Here is a 23,734-nt window from a genome sequence, read left to right as displayed (position 1 = left end):
TGTTACAGTCTGAAATTTAAATGGATTCAATTGACATGTCTTGGTCACTGGCTTACACACAATACCCCACGATGTCAACGTGGAATTATGTTTTTATCAAAAAATGCAATTGAAAAACAAAATGAAAAGGTGAAATATGTTGAGTCAATATGAATTCAATCGCTTTGTTATGGCAAGCCTAAATAAGTTCAGGAGTAAAAATGTGCTTAACAAGTCACATAATAAATTGCATTTAACATGATTTTTTAATCACTACTGAAATTGAATTGTTCAGGTTTTTGGACCAATCTGCTCCAAAGCGGATTTTTGACCACATAGATGAAAGGGGACAGTGTTTTGAGTGCAATTACATGCACATTTAGACATTTCGATAGTTTGCATAGAAAATAGATTGCCTGCTAGGGTGCGTTGCCATTTAACTATCTTGTGTCGATAAAAACAGCTGGACGTAATGACGTCACACCTTTTCCCAAAAACCTACAGTGTGTCTACATTTTTTTGATGTTGATGGTTGATGGGTTGATGTTTCCATTACCCATTTAGGCAAATTGCGTAATACATTGGCAACAGCAGTATGGCCTCCCACCTATCTGTTTCATGTCTCAGGTAGCCCGTGAAAGCCAGCATGGATAGAATGTAATAATTGACTAATATTTGTCATATTCTCAAAACTCTCATGTGGCTAACATATCGCCAAGAATCTAGGCTAGGAAAGTCAGGACAAAATAGATTTTGCAGGCAGTAGGCTAGGCATTTAGAATAAAATGTGTAGTGGCGTTTATAGTTACGTGATCACATCACGTGCCCCGCATACATTCGGCAATCATCATTTATTGTAAAAACTAAATTTCCATCATAATTTGTCGCATTAATGAAAGTTCGACAAAATAAAAATCCACCTGTCAAACGATTATTTTTTTTATCTTTAGAAAATGTCTCCTATATCTGTCGTTTCCATTACATATGTCACAATAATATTTTGGGGGGCGGCACTGCTTTTGTCGAATAAATCTTGGTCAATGGAAACCTGAATAAATCTGGGTCAATGGAAACCTGAATAAATCTGGGTAAATGGAAACCTGAATAAATCTGGGTCAATGGAAACCTGAATAAATCTGGGTCAATGGAAACCTGAATAAAACTTGGTCAATGGAAACCTGCCTATAGTGTTTGATCGTGCAGTGATGTTTCACCTTGCTCGCGTGCGCCATCTAATGCATGTTCGATTTTTGAACCAGATTTGACTCCATACAGTTGCTTCATAGATCAATGGTTGTGAGTTCTAATCTCACATGGGGCAGATATTATTTTTTTCTCTCCAAATCCTTTATTTACAATATTCATCCCATGCCCACACACATCTCATTCTGAAAAGTGAAAGCATACCTGTGAGGGGTCCCCCTGGTAGTAGTTGTAGGTTTTTATACAGTACCCAAAACCAATCTGTGAGTTAATTTGACCATAAGAAAAATAGTTACTGCGTAAATACTGCAATGGGGTTTGGATAGAACTGAGCCCTTTATCTTCATTTTCAAGGTGATGATTGGACTTTTTTCCCCAACACAATACTGCAATAAATGTCCACATTTCATTAAAAAAAAAGTGTGTCCCATGGGGGATTTGAATTTACAACACAAGTGGCAATAGATGCAATACACATTGCATGTAGAACCCTTTTTTCTAAGAGTGTAGCTAGCTCCCGTGTCTATTTACTGAAGCATACATCGCTTAGTTGTACAATAGCCTAACAAGACAGAGGTGTGAAAACAGTGTGTGTGGGGATGAAAAGAGACATGCTAGTCTATTTTATTGTCGTGTGCCATGCTGGAATAGAGTTATGCTGGTGCCAGTGGAGTTATGGGGCTGACTGGGATGGAGAAGTTGTCAGCCATCATTAAGGTCCACTCTAACATATACTGTACCTCCTCCAAATCACTGTCATCAGCTTTACAAGCTGCAAACAGTGGAGACACTGGGGTGGAGAGGAGGCTTTGTGTGGTTTTGGCATGGTCCAGTCTTCACGGGGAATGTTTGTGGTGATGTGAGTACTTGAGGTCATGCGAGCAGAAAAGCTACTCCTTTCAATTAAGATTGAGTCATTTTGTCCACCAGCCGGCTCTCTCTTGCCTGGGAACGAGGTTAGATTCTGGTAAATGTGTGTGATGGTGCATGTTCTGTCTGGAGCATAGTTTGCAACAGCCATTAAAGTGAAGAAGTTAGAGAAGGGATGGGCAACTTTGATGGGAGTGGGGGCTACAAAAAATCGGAACTTATCATGAGTGGGTCTGCATACCCACATCCACACAGTCAGAGCCGACCCTAGCCTTTTGGGGGCCCTAAAATGTTGTTTTTGCTGACATTTGCTAATTGAGTGAATGTCAGTGATTGACATAACAAGAGAACAACTGCTGATGCACAAACACATTTTGGAAATTGATCCATGGGCCTTCAAAGGAGGGGCCGCGGGCCATCAGTTGACCATCCGTGAGTTAGAGGAATGGGTTCACAACCAGATGCCCCCATGCAAAAACATTTATTGATTTGCTTAATTCCTGTATTTATTCATCCTCCTATAAAAATAAATAGCATGTGCAAAAACATGCAGATTTCTGGTCAAGTGTTCTGTATCTGATAAACGTAATAATGATATTGCTCTGCCAGCACAATTTCTGTGTAGTCAAATCAAATCAAATGTTATTTGTCACATGCGCCGAATACAACAGGTAGACCTTACAGTGAAATGCTTACTTACAAGCCTTTAACCAACAACGCAGTTAAGAAAAATAGATAAGTTAAAAAAAAAATATATATATATATTATTATTACTTTTTAAAAAGAGCAGCAGTAAAATAACATTAGCGAGGCCATATACAGGGGGTACCAGTACAGTCAATGTGTGGGGGCACCGGTTAGTCAAGGTAATATGTATACTACCGTTCAAAAGTTTGGGGTCACTTAGAAATGTCATTGTTTTTGAAAGAAAAGCAAATTTTTTGTCCATTAAAATAACATCACATTTATCAGAAATACAGTGTAGATATTGTTAATGTTGTAAATGACTATTGTAGCTGGAAACGGCAGATTGTGTATGGAATATCTACATAGGCGTACAGAGGCCAATTATCAGCAGCCATCACACCTGTGTTCCAATGACACGTTGTGTTAGCTAATCCATTTTTATAATTTTAAAGGCTAATTGATCATCAGAAAACCCTTTTGCAATTATGTTAGCACAGCTGACAACTGTTGCTCTGATTAAAGAAATAATAAAACTGGCCTTCTTTAAACTAGTTGAGTATCTGGAGCATCAGCATTTGTGGGTTCGATTACAGGCTCAAAATGGCCAGAAACAAATAACTTTCTTCTGAAACTCGTCAGTCTATTCTTGTTCTGAGAAACGAAGGCTATTCCAAACTGAAGATCTCGTACAACGCTGTGTACTACTCCCTTCACAGAACAGCACAAACTGTCTCTAACCAGAATAGAAAGAGGAGTGGGAGGCCCCGGTACACAACTGAGCAAAAGGACAAGTACATTAGAGTGTCTTTGTGAAAGAACTTAAATGGCCTGCACGAGCCCTGACCTCAACCCCATCGAACACCTTTGGGATGAATTGGAACGTCGACTGCGAGCCAGGCCTAACCGCCCAACATCAGTGCCCAACCTCACTAATGCTCTTGTGGCTGAATGGAAGCAAATCCCTGCATCAATGTTCCAACATCTAGTGGAATGCCTTCCCAGAAGAGTGGAGGCTGTTATAGCAGTAAAGGGGGGGACCAACTCCATATTAATGCCCATTGTTTTGGAATGAGATGTTCAACGAGCATACTTTTGTCCACATACTTTTGGTCATGTAGTGTAAGTTTAATATTTAACATGAATGTGTTATTTCTAAATATGTTTTTTTTAAGTGTTATTTATTACATGTTCATTTTAAGCTCCTAATCAATCATGTAGCATGTAACCAGATAGGTGGAGAAAACATGTTTTATCACACTTGACAAAAGCAGTATCGCTAATTCATTTAAATGCATACATTGTGTGCAAAACAATTTCTCTCAAAAATACAACTGAGAACTTTCTTTTGTGAAAATCAAAACAATATGGTACCTTGCTTAATGCAACAGATAACACTAGCTGAAACTTACAAGATCAAATTGCTTTTGATCTTACACAATTAATAATTAGTTATACAATAGACAATTTATCAATTGCTATAATCAATATGGGTTAAGACAATGCAAAGAATCAAAGAATTAGAATATTCTCTGGATCCAGCAAATGACACCCATGTAAAATCAAGAAATGGAAGCAAGATTGTCATCAAAGCCAAAGAAGTTAGTGAATAGATTTTAGGATATGAAAAGGACAGCACTGGCAAGGTGTTTTTGCTTGTCCTTGAGCAACTGTTGACACCAACAGATTTGCTTCTGTTATCTTGTTTTGTGGTGCGTTTGGGATTCTTTTTAACCCAACTGGCCACAATGTTCTTTAAGCGCTCAACATTAGCTACACACAGATGAATGCCGATTTTAATTTTTCCATCCCCACTGACAGAATTAGCTGTTTTGCGGCACAACAAGTCAACAGAGGGGTCTTTAGTTTCAGTTCCCCCAGAGCTTTAGCGTGTTACACGCTGTCTGTCTGGAGAGGGGCAGGTTAAAACATCATCTGTTTTCCTCTACACTCTTTAAGACTTGAACACAACCCCCTAGATCACAACAGTTTCTGCTCTTCCTCATCCTCCTTGACTGTGACTTTCACCCTGTGCCAGGCGTTACTCAAAACTCCCCTCAGGTTCCAGATAGGTGCCACTGAGTCTGGCTGCATGTTGTAGCTGTTGTCCACCGCCTTGCACACAATCTCCAGTTCCTGGGCCGCGGGGGGCAGTGGGGCTGTCAGCTCCCACAGCTTCCAGGCCCAGGCTCTGCCAGGTGGGGGCGAGGGGGCCGGGACCTGCCCCTTCTCACTGCTCTGTAGCTGCGCCACTTGCCAGGTCCGCCCCCCATCCAGAGACACATCGACACGCACAACCTCCCGGCCGCCCCCGCTCCAAGCGTAGCCCTTCACCGTCACCTCCTCTGCGCTGCGTTCCACCACGGCTCCCTCCGCTGGCTGGGTGATGGCCGACTGGACGGGCAGCTCCTGGATGGCTGGGGCCGACTTGAAGTCCACCGTGTCCCAGTCAGTGGCAGGGGAGAAGCCCTTGTAGTCATTCTGCTGCCAGTGGCTGCTGCTCTCCTCATCACTCACTATGATCTTTCCCAGCCACTTGACATTGCGGGCGCCCACCGTTCCCGGCACCACCACCCGTACGGGATAGCCGTGGTCAGCAGGTAGGTCTTCTCCATTCATCTGGTATGCCAGCAGCACGTCGCCCTCTTCACTGACCGCCTTGTTGAGCGGGATAGATGCCCCGTAGGTGGTGCCGGTCACGTCACTGTCAAGGCCTTCAAATTGAACGTGGGATGTCTGCTGGGCCACCTCTGGCCTGTAGCCAGCTGCCAGCAGCACATCCTTCAGCCTGGCGCCGCTCCACGTAGCATTACTTATCGCAGCTATGCCCCAATTGAGCCCCTTCACCTGCTTGACTTTGTTCATCTCTGAGCGGCGGTTGCCAGCACACTGCAGCGTGGCCGTGACTGTGTGTTTGGGGAAGCGTGTCTTCAGCTCCTCTAGAGAGAGGCTCAGAGGTGCTCCACCAGACACACCCTCCACCTGCAGCCGGTAGGATTTCGGGTCCACTTGTGGCACTGGCAGGTGGTTCCTCTTAAAGAAGATGGCTGAAGGGGTGATGTAGTTGTCGGAGAGGATTTCGGGTGGGGGCTCGGCATTGAAGGGCTTGAGGCTGTTGATGCGCAGGGCAGGGTGCCGCTCCGGGTCGGTGGAGTAGGGGTCCGTGGATTTCACGCTTTGTTGCTTCCGCCGGTCCTCCGCACTCAGCTCACCCACCTTTAAAAAAATATATATACAATATATATAACACACATACACAGTGCCTTCGGAAAGTATCCAGACCCCTTGACTTTTTCCAAATGTTGTTAGGTTACAGCCTTATTCTAAAATTGAGGAAAAAATAAACTATTTAATCAATCTACACACAATACCCCATAATGACAAAGCAAAAACAGGATTTTAGAAATGTTTGCTAATTTATTAAATATAAAAAACTGAAATATCACATTCACATAAGTATTCTGACCCTTTACTCAGTACTTTCTTGAAGCACCTTTGGCAGCGATTACAGCCTAGAGCAGGGGTCGGGAACCTATGGCTCCCGAGCCAGGTGTGGCTCTTTTGATTGCATCTGGCTCGCAGATATTTTAATTAAATGATACTGGCCTACGTTGGCCGTTGCTAGGTAAAACAGGTAAACGCCTCCTTTTGAATCAGTCTGCTCGGTCATTAGCTCAAAGCTAACCCTTCGACGAAGAAGATGGCGAAAAGAAAAAAAGATGACGAGTATCGTACATTTCAGGACGAATGGACCGAAGAACTCGCCTTTATGGAGAGCGCAGGTTCTGCGGTGTGTCTAATTTGCAATGACAAAATTACATCGATGAAACGGTCGAATGTAAAGCGGCACTTCGACACGCGCCATGCTACCTTTGCATCAAAATACCCTGCGGGAGACAGCAGAAAGAAAGCGTGCCAAGAGCTACTGAGCAGGGTGCAAGCTAGCCAGCAGCAACTCTGCGTATGGACCCGGCAAGGTGACTATAATTCCGCTAGCTTTGCTGGATCTTTAGCAATAGTGAGGAACGGAAAACCATTCACAGATGGCGAGTATGCTAAAACGTTCATGCTGGATGTAGCCAATGAACTTTTTGATGATCTTCTGAACAAAGACAAGATAATTAAACGGATACAAGACATGCCTCTGTCGGCAAGAACTGTTCATGATCGTACCATCGTGATGGCAAACAAAGTGGAGGAAACGCAAGTGAAGGACATAAATGCAGCGCCGTTCTTTTCCCTGGCTTTGGATGAGTCAACAGACGTGAGCCATTTGTCGCAGTTCAGCGTGATTGCAAGATATGCTGTTGGTGACACACTGCGCAAAGAAAGTCTTGCAGTTCTGCCATTAAAAGGGTCCACAAGAGGTGAGGATTTATTTAAGTCTTTCATGGAGTTTGCTCAAGAAAAAAATCTACCTATGGATAAACTTCTCTCAGTGTGTACTGATGGTGCTCCGTGTATGGTGGGGAATAAAAAAGGATTTGTGGCGCTTCTCCGTGAACATGAAAATAGACCCATCCTAAGTTTCCATTGCATTCTACACCAGGAGGCACTTTGTGCTCAGATGTGTGACAGGCAGTTTGGGGAAGTGATGTCGCTGGTCATTCGTGTGATCAACTTTATTGTTGCTCGAGCCTTAAATGATCGCCAGTTTAAAACACTGCTGGATGAAGTTGGAAATAACTATCCTGGTCTGCTTTTGCACAGCAATGTGCGTTGGTTGTGCGTTGGTTGTCAAGAGGGAAGGTGCTTAGCCGTTTTGCGGCTTGCCTGAAAGAAATAAAATATATTATATGGCTCTCACTGAAATAAATTTCCAAATTTTTTGCTTTCATGGCTCTCTTAGTCAAAAAGGTTCCCGACCCCTGGCCTAGAGTCTTCTTGGGTATGACACAACAAGCTTGGCACATTTGTATTTGGGGAGTTTCTCCCATTCTTCTATACAGATCCTCTAAAGCTCTGTCAGGTTGGATGGGGAGAGTTGCTGCACAGCTGTTTTCAGGTCTCTCCAGAGATGTTCGATTGAGTTCAGGTCCGGGCTCTGGCCGGGCCACTCAAGGACATTGAGACTTGTCCCGAAGCCACTCCTGCATTGTTTTGGCTGTGTGCTTAGGGTCGTTGTTCTATTGGAAAGTGAACCTATGCCCCAGTCTGAGGTCCTGAGAACTCTGGAGCAGGTTTTCATCAAGGATCTCTCTGTACTTTGCTCTGTTCATCTTTCCCTCAATCCTGACTAGTCTCCCAGTCTCTGCCGCAGAAAAACATCCCCACAGCCTAATGCTACCACCACCATGCTTCACCGCAGGGATGGTGCCAGGTTTCCTCCAGACGTGATGCTTGGCATTCAGGCCAAAGAGTTCAATCTTGGTTTCATCAGACCAGAGAATCTTGTTTCTCATGGTCTGAGAGTCTTTAGGTGCCTTTTGGGAAATTCCAAGAGGAACTCTGGAGCTCTGTCAGAGTGACAATCAGGTTCTTGGTCACCTCCCTGACCAGGGCCCTTTTGTTCAGTTTGGCCATGTGGCCAGCTCTAGGAAGAGTCTTGGTGGTTCCAAACTTCTTCCATTTAAGAATGATGGAGGCTACTGTGTTCTTGGGGACCTTCAATGCTGCAGAAATGTTTTGGTACCCTTCCCCAGATCTGTGCCTTGACACAATCCTGTCTCTGAGCTCTACAGACAATCCCTTCCCATGGCTTGATTTTTGCTCTGACATGCACTGCCAACTATGGGACATTATATAGACAGGTATGTGCCTTTCCAAATTATGTCCAATCAATTGAATTTACCACAGGTGGACTCCAAGTTGTAGAAGCATGATCAATGGAATGATCAATGATCAATGGAAACAAGATGCACCTGAGCTCAATTTCGAGTCTCATAGCAGAGGGTCTGAAAACTTATGTAAATTAGGTATGTGTTTTAATTTGTAATACATTTGCAAAAATAAAATAAAATACACTTTTTGCTTCGTCATTATGGGGTATTGTGTGTAGATTGCTGAGGATTTAATTTTTTTTATTTTTAGAATAAGGCTGTAATGTAACAAAATGTGGAAAAGGTCAAGAGGTCTGAATACATTCTGAAGGCACTGTATATATTTTGTTATGATATTTAGATAAAAACAGTCAATTGTAACAAAGGTTTCATAATAGGAATTGGTTATGGGAAGATATGCTGTCGTAGCAACATTAGAATTATTCACACCTGCGCAGACCAGATAACAAGACCACACACAGCTCGCCCACCTTATACTCAGACAGGATCTCCAGCACGTGGTCTTGGCTGTGAACGGCGTACAGCGCCCAGAAGGGCTCCAGAGCCCCACCTGCTGCTAGCAGGATCTTATCACCACCAGGGTGCATGGACACAAACTCTGTGATGTCATAGACACTGCTCTTGTAGGTGACCCAGACGCCCTCCTCAACAGAGCGGTGTTTGGTGACCTCGTCCTGGGTGTAGATGGGCAGAGAGGAGGCTGGGGCTATGGGCTGGACTATAGTGGTGGCTGCCTGCTCAGTCTGGAGAGAAGACAAATAACAGCCAAATATCAGCTACAGAAAAAAAAAGGGGGGGGGGGGAAAGAGCAGAAACATACCGAAAAGTAATTTGACATTATTCATGCTACAAAACAGGTAACAAAACGAATTGTACTGAACAATATACAGCCTTGAAAAACTATAAATGCTGTTAAATGCCCATATTGTAGGTTAGATTTCTCCAACAGTATCATAGCATAAATGCACAACTTCCATCACACCAGCTATTAGTACGCAGACTGTCCCTCTCACCTGGCTGTGGTGGAGGCCATAGGCCAGTACAGCCCCTGTCCCAGCCAGCAGCCCTGCCAGGGCGTGTCTCCAGTTGGGGCCATGGCTGCGTTGATACTGCCCTGACTTATGCCCCCCATGACTGCTGCCCCAGCGTGCACAGAGGCTGCCCGCACACACTGCCACAGGAAGAGCCGCACCCTGCAACAACTGCACCCTGTAGGAGACACACAGACCAGTGTCACAATCAGACAAACACTAGGTGTGCGTCCCAAATGGCTCTGGCCAAAAGCAGTGCACTATATAGGGAGTCATTTGAGACATACCTAGCAGTTGACTCATGTACTGAATGCATTCATGTTACAGATAGTTACACCCATGTCCATACAAATGACAAGTTATGGTAGGCAGTGCAAATATACTTGAGTAGATCCTGCTGTAAGATAAGGCGTAACTATGCAACTGACAAAAGCTTTTTCTATTCATGGACCAGAGGGCTATTCTACCCATTAGGCCCATTAGACTTAACTGACTTGTTAAAATGGTTTCTATGGTCCAGATTTAACCTGATAACCCAGACAGAGGCCTCTCCTAGGAGACTCCACTCCTTAAAGATGTTAGAGGTCAGGCAAACTGCTTACAGTTCATATCAATAAGCAATAAGACTAACTAAACAAATAAAGGGGGAGACAAATCTGTATTTCAGAAGCTCGTTTGATAAGGAGGTAATTGATTATCTCTGCTCCTGCTTGGAAATCATTAACCCAGCTTCTGACACTAGGGCCGCATTCCTATTTAGTGCACTACCTTTGATCACTTTTTACTTTGAGTGCTGGTCAAAAGTAGTGCACTATGTACAGTACATTTGGAAAGTATTTAGACCCCTTGACATTTTCTACATTTTGTAGACAGAGATCACTCTGACAGAGCTCCAGAGTTCCTCTGTGGAGATGGAACAACCTTCCAGAAGGACAACCATCTCTGCAGCACTCCACCAATCAGGCCTTTATGATAGAGTGGCCAGACGGACACGTCGGGAGGAAACGTGGCACCATCCCTACGGTGAAGCATGGGGGTGGCAGCATCATGCTGTGGGGATGTTTTTCAGTGGCAGGGACTGGGAGACTAGTCAAGATCGAGAGAAAGATGAACGGAGCAAAGTACAGAGATCCTTGATGAAAACCTGCTCCAGAGCGCTCAGGACCTCAGACTGGGGAGAAGGTTCACCTTCCAACAGGACAACAACCCTAAGCACACAACCTAGACAACGCAGGAGTGGCTTCAGGACAAGTCTCTGAATGTCCTTGAGTGGCCCAGACAGAGCCCGGACTTGAACCCGATCGAACATCTCCGGAGAGACATAAAAATAGCTGTGCAGCGACGCTCGCCATTCAACCTGACAGAGCTTGAGAGGATCTGCAGAGAAGAATGGGTGAAACTTCCTAAATACAGGTGTGCCAAGCTTATAGCGTCATACCCAAGAAGACCCAAGAAGACTCAAGGCTGTAATCGCTGCCAGAGGTTCTTCAACAAAGTACTGAGTAAAGGGTCTGAATACTTATGTAAATGTTATCTTTTTTTAAATATAATTTCTAAAAGACGGTTTTTGCTTTGTCATTATGGGGTATTCTGTGTAGACTGATAGGGGGAAAAACAATTTAATCCATTTTAGAATAAGGCTGTAACTTAACTAAATGTTTAAAAAGTGAAGGGGTCTGAATACTTTCCGAATGCTAAGGAATAGGATGACATTTGGGACGCAGATAGCCGTAGTGAAAATGATTCCTTTAAGTCAGTCAGGACATACTGGCCCTGCCTTGCACTTTGCTGGCTGACAGCCCTGGGTGGCTGGTGTATAAACATTTTTTTTTTAAAGACATGTAAGATCTTTTTAGTGGCTGTTCCGACTCAGACCTTTGACTAGGCAAGACATAAACAGGTCATTAAAGTGGACTATAGCAATAAGGAGACAAGGCAGATGCCAGATCTGCCAGAATGGCAATGCAGTTAGTGATATATTTTTTTATAACTTTGACATTACTTTTAATCTGAAAGGTAACAAATGCAGCTTATTTTATGACTACCTTTGAGTCTTGAAAAGGTCTACTCTGGTTAGGCCTCGACAGTGTCTGAGGAGCAGCATTGCATTGGTGTTGGTAGTCTGAGGGGAAAGAAGTACAATTAATAAACAAGAAGCACAAATATACATGTTCCCCTAACATGAACATCTCATTTAAACATACCCATAGCATGGACCCGTACAAAACATGGATGTCATTTTTTTTAACACAGTCAACTGCCTCATGAGAAATGCTGACCCTACTGTTCTGTCATATTATAACATGGTAGATCTGTACCTGAGATCTGTAATCATAGTTGTATCCAAGATGTGTGTGAAATTGAACATCGAGGATTTTTTTGTTTGCAATTTTGTCATGTAAAAACTGGCGCACTGGCATTTTCCATCCCTTATGCCAGGTTCGGCAATTTACCTGTCTCACATCAACCCACTTGTACTGAGGTGGGAGGGGTGGTAATATTTGAGGTATGTCGTAAAAGCAAGCACAAAAGTGGCAATTGCATGCAGCACGAAAGTTGAGTCCAACCAAAAGCAGGTCTTAACAATAACACAGATTGCTTGGTTTTTCATTTCAGTGTAGCCGTTTTTTTTTGTCATGCCCAATGCATTCCCAAACAGCAGCCTATCAACAAAGGATTTGGTTCGTGAGACTGCTTTAAATAAATATTAAATCACCAAAGCTTTATTAAAAGATCAAGTTTAGGAGCAGCAAAACAGTGAGTGAATGCAATCTGTATGATCCTTCCATGATGTTTCTAAAACATATTATGTATGGGGGCTGCTCTTGCAGAGACACGGTCATTTGCGCTTGTCGTTTTCGTGCTTGTTTATTTAATGTGTTTTAAAGTTGAGATCCACCTCAATCAACCAAGTTTTTAGTGGTATGAAATCCGATAGCTAATAATGAGGCAAATAGCAGTACTTTGCTGTTAGTTTAAAAAAAATGTTTTAAGTGAAATACACCAATCAAGCTGTCGACCTAACCAACAACGGATACAGCGAGCCGCAACCGCGGATATCATACACAAGATATCATGCTTAATCACCGACCCTTGGCTGCAAGTTTACACTACAATGGACTTTCAATATAAAATGTGAATACTGTCAATACACAGCTGGACTCACCTGCTCCCGCTTTCTCACATTGTGCTATTTACAAACAAACATGTGACTGGCTCAACTGGGGAACTACAATACGTTTCATAATGTAAAATAATGTGACAGGTGAAATTAAGAACGTGATCTGCTTTATCTCCTAACGTATTGCACAAGTTAACTACAGGTATTTGCATAAAAAGTAGCTACAAAAATGAAGATTTATTGAAAAAAACAAACATTGCAAAAATCATTTCAACAGTATTGAAAACCATCCCGTGGCTATTTCCAAATATCCCAGTATACGGTATACCGCCCAAGCCTACTGACGAGCTATAGGCAATACCTTTCCGAGTACCGACAATCCTGCCTGATCTGTCTGAGACCTGGCTTATGGAACAGGAACCTGACTCTGCAGTGGAGCTGGACGGCTACACAATCATTAGAATGGACCGAAGCATCAACTCCGGTAAGAGGAAAGGCAGAAGAGTTTGAGTTCATCAACGAGAAATACTGTAATTCAGCCCATATCACAACGAAGCACCAGGTGTGTACTAAAGACATTGAACTCCTTGCTCTTAACCTACAGCTATACTACCTGCCACAGGAAATAAATCAAGCCTGACTATTTGTTTACATAGCCCACAGCTGCCGACATGATCCATGACCTTGTATCCCAGGCTGAAACAGTCACCTGACGCAGTAAAGCTGATCATGGGAGACTTTAACATGTGCAGTCAATCTGAACATTTACCATCATACCAACAATATTTTACATGTCCTACCCGAAATGAAGCCGGTCTGGACCTCTGTTATGGTAACATCCCAGGTGCGTATTCCTCCAAGCCACTACCCAATCTCGGGGATTCGGCTCATAACATGGTTCGGCTCATCCCAGTCTACAAACCGCGACTGCAGCGAGAGAAGGCTAAATAGGTGGAGATTAAAAGCTGGACTCCTGAAGCTACTGACGCCCTCCAGGACTGTTTCAAGTCCACTGACTGGGTGGCCCTGACGGTCAGCGCCGACCACCTGGAAGAGGCTGTCTTGGAGTACATCCATTTCAGAGAGGATCTCGCTATTCCCCAAAAGAAAGTCAACATTTTCTCCAATAATAAACCGTGGGTGACTTGGGAATTAAAAGAGCTCCTCGATAAGAAAAAGCAAGTGTTTAAAATCTGGTGGTAGTAAAGAGCAAAGGAAAAATATTCATAGAAGACTCAAAAGCAATATCAAGGAGTTCAAGGCAGCATACAAAGACAAATTAGAAAACTTTTTTAAGTACAATGACAGTAGGAAAGCCTGGCAAAGGCTACAAACCAACACGGGTTACAAACCAAAGAGACATTGCATGACCGTTGATAATGACTTTGTCTTTGCAAATTATTTGAACAGTTTCTATTGCAGGTTTGATGTGTGATTTTACATCGCAGCAGAAAGTGCAGTCACTGGAAAGCGGGATAATTCCAGATTCATGGAAAAAACAGCTGATTGTCACAGTACCTAAAAAAAACAGGCCAAAAGAAAATAATGACTTATGCCCTGTAATCTGTACCTATGAAATGTTTAGATTTTTTTAATATAAAAACATCTTCTCTCTGGTGTCTCAACTAAATCCAAACCAGGGGTGTTGATGATGTGTTACTGGTCACGCTGAACAACATTTAAACACTTAGAACAGGCAAAAAGCCTAGTTAAAGTGGTATTCATTGACTTCAGTAGCACGTTCAATAACATCCAATCCCACCTACTGGTGGATAAACTGGTGAATATGGGTGTCAACTCTGTACTGATCAACTGGATTAACAGTTTCCTTGTGAACCGTACCCAACAAGTTAAATTTAACTCCGCCATCTCCACATCTAAAACGGTGAATACGGGAGCCCCGCAAGGTTGCGTACTTTCGCCAATCCTGTACACGAACGATTGTCAATCCTCTGATCCAGCCCACAAATTCTTTAAATACGCAGATGACACCGCTGTTGTGGGTTTCATCCACCCAGGAGCCAGTAACTTCTCAGTGCAATTTGGCGTACCAGTTCAACATTTACCTGCTGTGTCTTTGTCTGCCATAGACCGGTTGGTTGTTTAGCAACAAAACCGACGTGTGCGCAACTATGGGGAAAAACAGACTGTTGGCTTAGACTGTTGACAACATGTCAACTAGATTTCCTCTCCAATTGTTATTGAAAACATAAATACATTTGCAAAATGAGCACTTGTTTCCTCTCAAATACATTGTTACAGTTGTTGTTTAGCTAGCTAACGAATTTAAGCCATATTAGAATTGACTTGAAATCAGTCAAAACAACTCAAAATAAGACATGGTATCAAGAACAAGATGAAACTATCTGAAATGAGTCACGATTCCCCACGTGGCAGTTTGTCATTGTTGGTAGCTATCTGGCCATCCAGAATCACAACAACTCTGACTTCTGCCCCATTGAAGCGTGTGCATCGTTTTCGTGACGTTGTCAGCTTACTAATTTATTGAAAACCATTAAAGACTACACGCAAAAAAAGTCATGCTATTTGTATTTGAGCAATATGATTGGACGTTCATTCAACAACGCTCCTCGCGAGTCACAACTTCTCGAGAAGTACATAGCTAAATTGATGCGTTCACACAGCACACATGAGCTGTCGAGAGTAGAAATAAGCTCTCATCAATCCACTTACAGAATTTAGGGAAATTGATTTACAAGTAAACGTTCAAGTGTGAACATCCTAGTAATATGCTAGCTACTGCTGATAGTCTGCACAAAGAAAAAAGACACTTAGCATTAATCTTGGCGAGCATACATTAGCCAGATCAATATCTATTTTTAAAGGCTGTTGTCTTAAAGGGGCAGCATCCTATTCTGAGATGTTAAAAAATCTTCTCAAAATGAGAGTAATGACTTACATTGCTAGATTATATTACACAGCTTTTTAATACATACCATAATAACCAACTTTTGCCTAATACAGCTGAACATAGAGAGAAAGCACGTCAACCTATTGGCCATGTCCGGGCCAGTAAAGATTCGATTAGTGGTTTTGGGTTGATTTTTTCCTTTAATATTATATGCCCACGGGGAGCAATTATGGCGCCTGTAACTGTATTTCGACATAGCCTATTTAAAACAAGTTGTTTCGTTTTGATTTGAATTATTCACTCTTCTAAGCCTCATCAATAGTGAATTGAATCTTGCTTATTGACAACATTTGACATGTCCATGGCTAGCCCCTATATCAGTGTGAATGCTATGTTTAACAATATATACTGAACAAAAATATAAAAACACAACATGCAACAATTTCAACAATTTTACAGTTACAGTTCATATAAGGAAATCAGTCAATTGAAATAAATAAATTAGGCCCTAATCTATAGATTTCACAAGACTGAGCAGGGGCGCAGCCATGGATGGGCCTGGGAGGGCATAGCTAGGCCCAGCCAATCAGAATGAGTTTTTCCCCCACAAAAGGGCTTTATTACATTCAGAAAAACTATTGAGTTTCATCAGCTGTCTGGATGGCTGGTCTCAAACGATCCCTCAGGTGAAGAAGCCGGATGTGGAGGTCCTGGGCAGGCGTGGTTACATGTGGTCTGCAGTTGTGAGGCCGGTTGGACGTACTGCCAAATTCTCTAAAACAACGTTGGAGGGGGCTTATGGTAGAGAAATTAACATTCAATTAGCTGGCAACAGCTCTGGTGGACACTCCTGCAGTCAGCATGCCAATTGCACACTCTCTCAAAACGTTCTGTATCTGTAGCATTGCATGACAAAACTGCACATTTTAGAGTGGCCTTTTATTGTCCCCAGCACAAGGTGCACCTGTGTAATGATAATGCTGTTTGATCAGCTTCTTGATATGCCACACCTGTCAGGCAGATGGATTATCGTAGCAAAGAAGAAATTCTCACTAACTGGGATGTAAACAAATTTGGGCACACAATTTGAGAGAAAAAAGCTTTTCGTGCGTGTGAAACATTTCTAGGATCTTTTATTTCAGCTCATGAAACGTGGGACCAACACTTTACATGATGCGTTTCTATTTTTGTTCAGTATATTTCCATATGGGCTAGCTGAAAACGTCACGAAAACAATGCACATGCTTCAATGGGGCAGAAGTCAGAGTTGTTGTGATTCTGGATGGCCAGATGGCTACCAACATTGACAAGAAACTGCCATGTTGGGAATCGTACATGTCTCATTTCAGCTAGTTTCATCTTGTTCTTGATACCATGTCTTGTTTTGAGGTGTTTTGACTGATTTCATGGCAATGCTAATGCTAATATGGCTAAAATTCACAAGCTAGCTAACCAACAACTGTAACAATGTATTTGAGAGACAATAAGTGGTCATTGTGCAAATGTATTTGATTTCTATAAATATTGGAGACTAAATATAATTTAAATTCTAAGCCAACCCCATTGCTTTGCCCCATAGTTGCGCACACACACACCTGTCAGTTTTGTTGCTAAACAACCAAACCCATTTATTGAAGCCATGTAATTAGGCTTCCTACAATGTAGACCGCAAACATGTTCAACATATTTAGGAAAGATGAGATAGGCCTACATACATTTAGTTTCTCTAGGCTATTTAAAAAACTATGCTGTAACGGACTAACATTCTTATTGGAGTTGATGACAATGCAATACATAAAAAGACTGTAAATACACAACTTGAAGCAACCACATACTTAGCCCTGGAGCACGTTCTGATTGGCCAGTGAGGGGGTCAAGCCTACACACACCTACAACTAATTTATGAATCAAAACCCAGTCCTTTCGCACTACCGCACCCATAATTCCGATTGTGAAAATAGCTCAAATATTTCTGCCACACCCCCAAACCTATAATGCTACCGCCAGCACTAAGATTTACCATTGCGTTAGGCCTAGGTTTGTTAAAATAGAGCCCAGTGTGTGTGTGTGACCTAAAAAGAGAGTCGGTGCTATCAGATTTCACTGTGCCTGGGTGACCCCAGCATGAGTAGGGCATGCACCCAACAATACAACCAGGGCATGCACCAAAGTTCAAAATAATTGTTCAAATTGTTCAAAGTACACCTGTCATAACCCCTGAAGTAACCTGTTCATAGTAGTACCTAGTTATATCTACAGAGGGGAAAATCTCACATGGCAGGAATAGGGCTAAACTGTTCAGTTTCAGTTCAATGTATATGGAACTCTGTGTCCTAAATGACTCGGTGTTGAGAATGTATGTTTTCAAATAGAAAGGTTAGCCTTAACAATTTAAGGGGTATTTGTCATATGAGATATCCAGTTCCAGTTAACTTAGCATGACTCACTATAACTCGATATTAACTGCTCTCTGTTTCACTGCCAACATGTTTCTGCTGCTCTGGAGTGAAGTTTCCCCTAGACCGGGAGCCTGATTGGTGTTGCACTTTTGCCCCAGCCCCAGCTAACACACCTGACTCCAATAATCAACTTCAGTTCAGAGAGTAATTAGTTTAATCAGCTGTGCGTGCTAGGGGATGGAGAAAAAGTGTGACACCACTCTGGCCCCGAGGGCTGAAGTTACCCATCCCTGCCATAGATACAGATCTAGGATAAGCTTCCCTTCCTCGATACTAACCTTAACCAATAGTGGGGGAAATGCAAAACTGACCCCAGATCAGCATCTAGGGGCAACTTCACCCTATACCAGTTCTGCTCCAGCAACCAATAGGTCTTTCAATCTCCTTCAACGCCTCCTTATTGACCAATCAAGGGCCACCAAGCCAAACTAGCCAAGGGGCGTGAACCAAGGGGAGGGCTAGTTTGTCAGAGTCAGGTCTTTTCTCAGCCCATTCAGAACTGTTACAAAAGTAGATTGCTACAAAAGGATTACAAAAGGAGATTCAGTAGGGAAAGAAGAAGTGGGCTAACTGGGGAAAACTCTGGGCCCTTGTAGTATTAATAAGCTATACATATTGTATCAACACTTATTTAAGTCTTGTTTAAATTCCTGTTTATGACTTTAGCAGCTACCTGCATCATTTACTCATATCAGTATCAGCTCATATCAGTTGCTGACAGTACTGCCTAACACCAGTCAGAGCTGTGGGTGACCCACTGGCACTTGATCATATATTATGCATTTTACCACAACTTCCAAAACCACCAATGCAGGTATATAACAATTACCTGAGAATTTCATCTGGATGCATTTCGGTAATGAGAATTTGGGGTTAAAATGTAAAAAATTAAGTGTGAAAATGTCAAATGTATTTTAAATCAGACACTAGACATCTCGTCTTCAGAATGATAGTTGATTGTTGAAGATGCATCATGGTTTTCTAAACTGAATAAATAGAAATGCAACATGTAAACTGTTGGTTTCATGAACTGAAATAAAAGATCCCAGAAATGTTCCATATGCACAAAAAGCTTTTTTCTCTTAAATTTTGTGCACAAATTTGTTTATACCCGTTAGTGAACATTTCTCCTTTGCCAAGATAATCCATCCACCTGACAGGTGTGGCATATCAAGAAGCTGATTAAACAGCACAATCATTACACAGGTGCACCTTGTGCTGGGGACAATAAAAGGCCACTCTAAAATGTGCAATTTTGCCACACAAAATGCCACAGATGTCTCACATTTTGAGAGATTGGCATGCTGACTGCAGGAATGTCCACCAGAGCTGTTGCCAGAGAATTGAATGTTCATTTCTCTACCATAAGCTGCCACCAACTTCGTTTTAGAGAATTTGGCAGTACGTCCAACCGGCCTCACAACCGCAGACCACTTGTAACTACACCAGCCCAGGATCTCCACATCCGTCTTCTTTACCTGCGGGATAGTCTGAGACCAGACACCCAGACAGATGATGGAACTGTGGGTTTGCACAACCTAAGAATTTTTGCAAAAGTTGTCTGAAACCATCTCAGGGAAGCTAATTTGCATGCTTGTCGCCCTCAAGAGGGTCTTGACCTGACTGCAGTTCGGCATCGAAACCGACTTCAGTGGGCAAATGCTCACCTTCGATGTTCATTAGCACGGTGGAGAAGTGTGCTCTTCACAGATGAATCCCAGTTTCAACTGTACCGGGCAGATGGCAGACAGCATGTATGGCATTGTGTGAGCGAGTAGTTTGCTGATGTCAACATTGTGAACATGGTGTCAGTGGGGTTATGGTATGGGCAGGCATAAGCTACAGCCAACAAACCCAATTGCATTTTTCAATGGCAAGATCCTGAGGGCAATTGTCATGCCATTCATTCGCCTCATGTTTCAGCATGGCCCTATGTCGTAAGGATCTCTACACTATTCCTATAAGATAAAAAATGTCCCACTTCTTTCATGGCCTACATACCCACCAGACATGAAGCCTGTTGAGCATGTTTGGGATGCTCTGGATTGACGTGTGCAATAGCGTGTTCCAGTTCCCGCCAATATCCAGCAACTTCGCACAGTCATTGAAGAGGAGTGGGACAACATTCCACAGGTCACAATAAACAACCTGATCAACTCTATGTGAAGGAGACGTGTCATGCTGCATGAGGCAAATGGTGGTCACACCAGATACTGACTGGTTTTCTGATCCATGCCCCTACCTTTTTTAAAAGGTATCTGTGACCAACACATGCATATCTGTGTTCCCAGTCACATGAAATCCATAGATTAGGGTCTAAAATTAATTTATTTCAGTTGACTTATTTCCTTATATGAACGGTAGGCCGTCATTGTAAATAAGAATTTGTTCTAACTGACTTGGCTAGTTAAAAAGGTTCAATTAAAAATAAACATAAATTTAAAAAACTCAAAAAATCTTTGAAATTGTAGCATGTTGCGTTTATATTTTAGTTCAGTGTAATTCAACTACTGCCAGGGTTAAAACAGGTTTCATGAGAATCACCTTACTACACTATCAGAAGATTGAAAAGTCGGTGATTAATCAACTGTTTTAAGTGGTTTATTGTCCATCATAAATCTACCTAAGACCGATCGGGATAACACCTTAAACACAGCATCCCGGGGCTTCCTTCCTAGAAGCAAACGTACTGGACACTGAAAGAGTGCATTTACTTATTTTCATGCAAATTGAGGCACTCATGTGGTAAACACCCTTTTAGTAGGTTTTTAATCAAAAGTCAAATATATTTTAAACAAGTTAAATATACTTTAAACACAGCATCCTGGCTTGATACTTACATACAATATAAACACACAGAGTAACAAATCCTGGACACTGCAATAGTGATCCTGCTATATGAGCCACGGTACAATTCCAACTAAGAGAGTTATTAACCCTACTGAGTATTGACGCAACTCGGGTGTCTGGCTTTCATGCCAGCGACCAGGGTTCGATGCCTTGCCGTTCGTGTCAAAAGTGGGATGACTGCTGTGAGGCCATCAGAACGCACGGCTCGGACTTTTAAGGGGGGTTAAGCATACGAAGCACCGGAACGTACTTTCCCGTTGTAAGGGGCAGTGTTATAATTCCTACCAAGTGACGTCACTATTGACGCGATGCGTTGCCTTTCACACCAGCGACCCGGGTTCGATTTTTGGTCCACCGTTCGCTACAATATTTTACTTTTTATGCAACCCCCACAACATATATAAATTAGCTATATATATATATATGTGTGTTTTTTCTTAAGTAATCAAAACCATATTAGCTACAGCACTAATTCCACATACCCTTATTTCGAATGGCATCAATGGTTCAATTGATTAAGAAATACTCATGATTAAATTGAATTAATTACCTAACATTACCTTTGATGTGCCTGCATAATCAGAAAATCGGATGGATGGCAAAGACCTGATAAAATGTAATGGCTTGTAGCATAGCTGCTACCAGCCGCAAACTAGCTACATTACTTTAGCATTAGCTAGCATGTGGATTTGCCAGCTAGCCATGTCAGGACCAAGTCATAAACAAGCCACTCAATAGTATTTCTAGGTGTGGCTAGTGTTCTTGCATTCCAATAATTGAATAGAAACGATCAATTAATATCTTAAAGAGAAAGTGACATTAACTGTTACTCACCTAAACTTTAATACTGTCTATTTTTTTATATTCCAGATGCACTGCTGACAAGTCCTCGAGGCTCGTTGGGTACGTAGTTTGATTGTCAGTGGGCGAGTTCGTCTTGCATGCCCCGGTGCACTGGGTCGGTTGAAATGTTGCTTAACGACCAATGGAATGGTCTAAAATATGCAACATCCGCCCATCCAGGGCAACTGGCAATGTTAAACGAACTCGCTCATTGTGGAATACTCGCTGGCAGAAATTGGCCAAATAGGGTTAACTAGCTACTTCAACAACAAAAAATGATCTGTGATGTTATTCCAATTCCTGATGCTGCTGATCAATTTAAATATCCAACATCCACATTTGATCAGATACCACTTTGTTTTACATTATCTGAAGATGGTAAATCCTCACTGTATGAACAACAAATAGTGGGGAGAGATTTCTAAACGAAGATCTGTATTTAGACAAATGTCTTTTAGGTGAACGGAACAAAAATGATCCGGCTCACCGAAAAGACTCAGAATGCCCATCACTACAGATTGGCACCCAGGATAACACAGTACATGTTTGATTTAAGTTTAACAGAAAATTCCACAATGAGGAGATAGCATAAGATCAGAGGGTTTATGTGAATCATACCACTATTTATTCATGTATTAACTGCTACTACAAGTGAGCGTTTTAACAGATTAATATCGTATTTTTCAATAGACAGTCTTTCACTTCTAGAAAATCTGCATATCCACCGATCTGATATTCTTTAATATTGCAGCATATTAAAACGGAGACTGTGGTGTCTCCGATTTTGGAAATTAGCTATCAACTTTCTACTATGTTGCGAAGAAAATAGTACTGTAGTCTGACAAGCACTACACCTGCTCATGGGACTCCGAGGTTCCGTCTACACTTATCAGCCAAATGATGGAGTAGAATTTATATTTTTCATTGACCGCTCAACTCTCAGATATGAATAACATAAAATACACTGTAATAATGTGTGCTTCAGTATCAAGACTGTTTCTTTTTTTCAATCTGCCATTTTGAACCGATTTAATTATCCAACAGCATTACCTTGTGGTAGAACAAAACCCCTACATTTACATGCTATTATGACGACACTTAAGAAATGGCTCCCCAAAGGAAGGACATACAACTAATTACAAAGTTTAATCCGAAGTTTAATCCAAAAATCTAAGAAACTGTCACATTTACATGGTTTTGGCTTAAGTAGCACTAATATAGATACATACAGTTGAAGTCGGAAGTTTACATACACTTAGGTTTGAGTCATTAAAACTCGTTTTTCAACCACTCAACAAATTTCTTGTTAACAAACTATAGTTTTGGCAAGTCGGTTAGGACATATACTTTGTGCATGACAAGTAATTTTTCCAACAATTGTTTACAGAAAAATAATTTCACTTAATTCACTGTACCACAATTCCAGTGGGTCAGAAGTTTACATACACTAAATTGACTGTTGTAGCGAACGAATATTGTAGCGAACGGTGGACCAAAAATCGAACCCGGGTCGCTGGTGTGAAAGGAAACGCATCGCGTCAATAGTGACGTCACTTGGTAGGAATTATAACACTGCAGACGCAACACTGCCCCTTACAAACGGGAAGGCACGTTCCGGTGCTTCGTATGCTTAACCCCCCTTACAAGTCCGGGCCGTGCGTTTTGATGGCCTCACAGCAATCATCCCACTTTTGACACGAACGGCAAGGCATCGAACCCGGGTCGCTGGCATGAAAGCCAGACACCAGAGTTGCGTCAATACTTAGGGTTAATAACTCTCTTAGTTGGAATTGTACCGTGGCTCATATAGCAGGATCACTATTGCAGTGTCCAGGATTTGTTACTCTGTGTTTATATTGTATGTAAGTATCAAGCCAGGATGCTGTGTTTAAAGTATATTTAACTTGTTTAAAATACACTGCTCAAAAAAATAAAGGGAACACTTAAACAACACAATGTAACTCCAAGTCAATCACACTTCTGTGAAATCAAACTGTCCACTTAGGAAGCAACACTGATTGACAATAGATTTCACATGCTGT

The 23,734-nt window shown here is 42.1% G+C and overlaps 1 protein-coding gene across 7 annotated transcripts; it reads right to left on the bottom strand.

The window, feature by feature from the left end:
- Positions 1-3,969: 3,969 nt before the first annotated feature.
- suox (sulfite oxidase) lies at positions 3,970-21,834 on the bottom strand. Of its 7 annotated transcripts, XM_071335856.1 has the most exons (6): positions 21,684-21,759; positions 14,735-14,798; positions 11,593-11,669; positions 9,530-9,725; positions 8,987-9,292; positions 3,970-5,952 (listed from the first exon to the last, which is right to left on the bottom strand). In XM_071335856.1, the coding sequence occupies exons 3-6, from the start codon at positions 11,649-11,651 to the stop codon at positions 4,717-4,719; spliced, it is 1,797 nt and encodes a 598-aa protein (XP_071191957.1). In that variant the 5' UTR covers positions 11,652-11,669; positions 14,735-14,798; positions 21,684-21,759; the 3' UTR covers positions 3,970-4,716. The 7 variants fall into 7 exon arrangements, with proteins under 7 accessions (XP_071191957.1, XP_071191955.1, XP_071191960.1 ...); XM_071335854.1 differs by lacking the exon at positions 14,735-14,798 and having other exon boundaries at positions 21,684-21,834; XM_071335859.1 differs by lacking the exon at positions 14,735-14,798 and having other exon boundaries at positions 8,987-9,259; positions 21,684-21,833.
- Between the last annotated feature and the right edge of the window lie 1,900 nt (positions 21,835-23,734).

Source organism: Salvelinus alpinus, chromosome 12 (assembly GCF_045679555.1).
Source record: "Salvelinus alpinus chromosome 12, SLU_Salpinus.1, whole genome shotgun sequence".
NCBI classification, from domain to species: Eukaryota; Metazoa; Chordata; class Actinopteri; order Salmoniformes; family Salmonidae; genus Salvelinus; species Salvelinus alpinus.
This window is presented reverse-complemented; position numbering and strand designations above follow the sequence as displayed.

What these genes read in the sequence shown, in the direction of transcription:
- suox (XM_071335854.1), bottom strand. Translation starts at nt 11,651, where the DNA reads ATGCTGCTCCTCAGACACTGTCGAGGCCTAACCAGAGTAGACCTTTTC. An exon ending in GACCTTTTCAAGACTCAAAG is followed by an intron (nt 9,726 to 11,592) that starts GTAGTCATAAAA and finishes TGTCTCCTACAG; the next exon opens with GGTGCAGTTGTTGCAGGGTG. An exon ending in ATGGCCTCCACCACAGCCAG is followed by an intron (nt 9,293 to 9,529) that starts GTGAGAGGGACA and finishes TTTTTTCTGTAG; the next exon opens with CTGATATTTGGCTGTTATTT.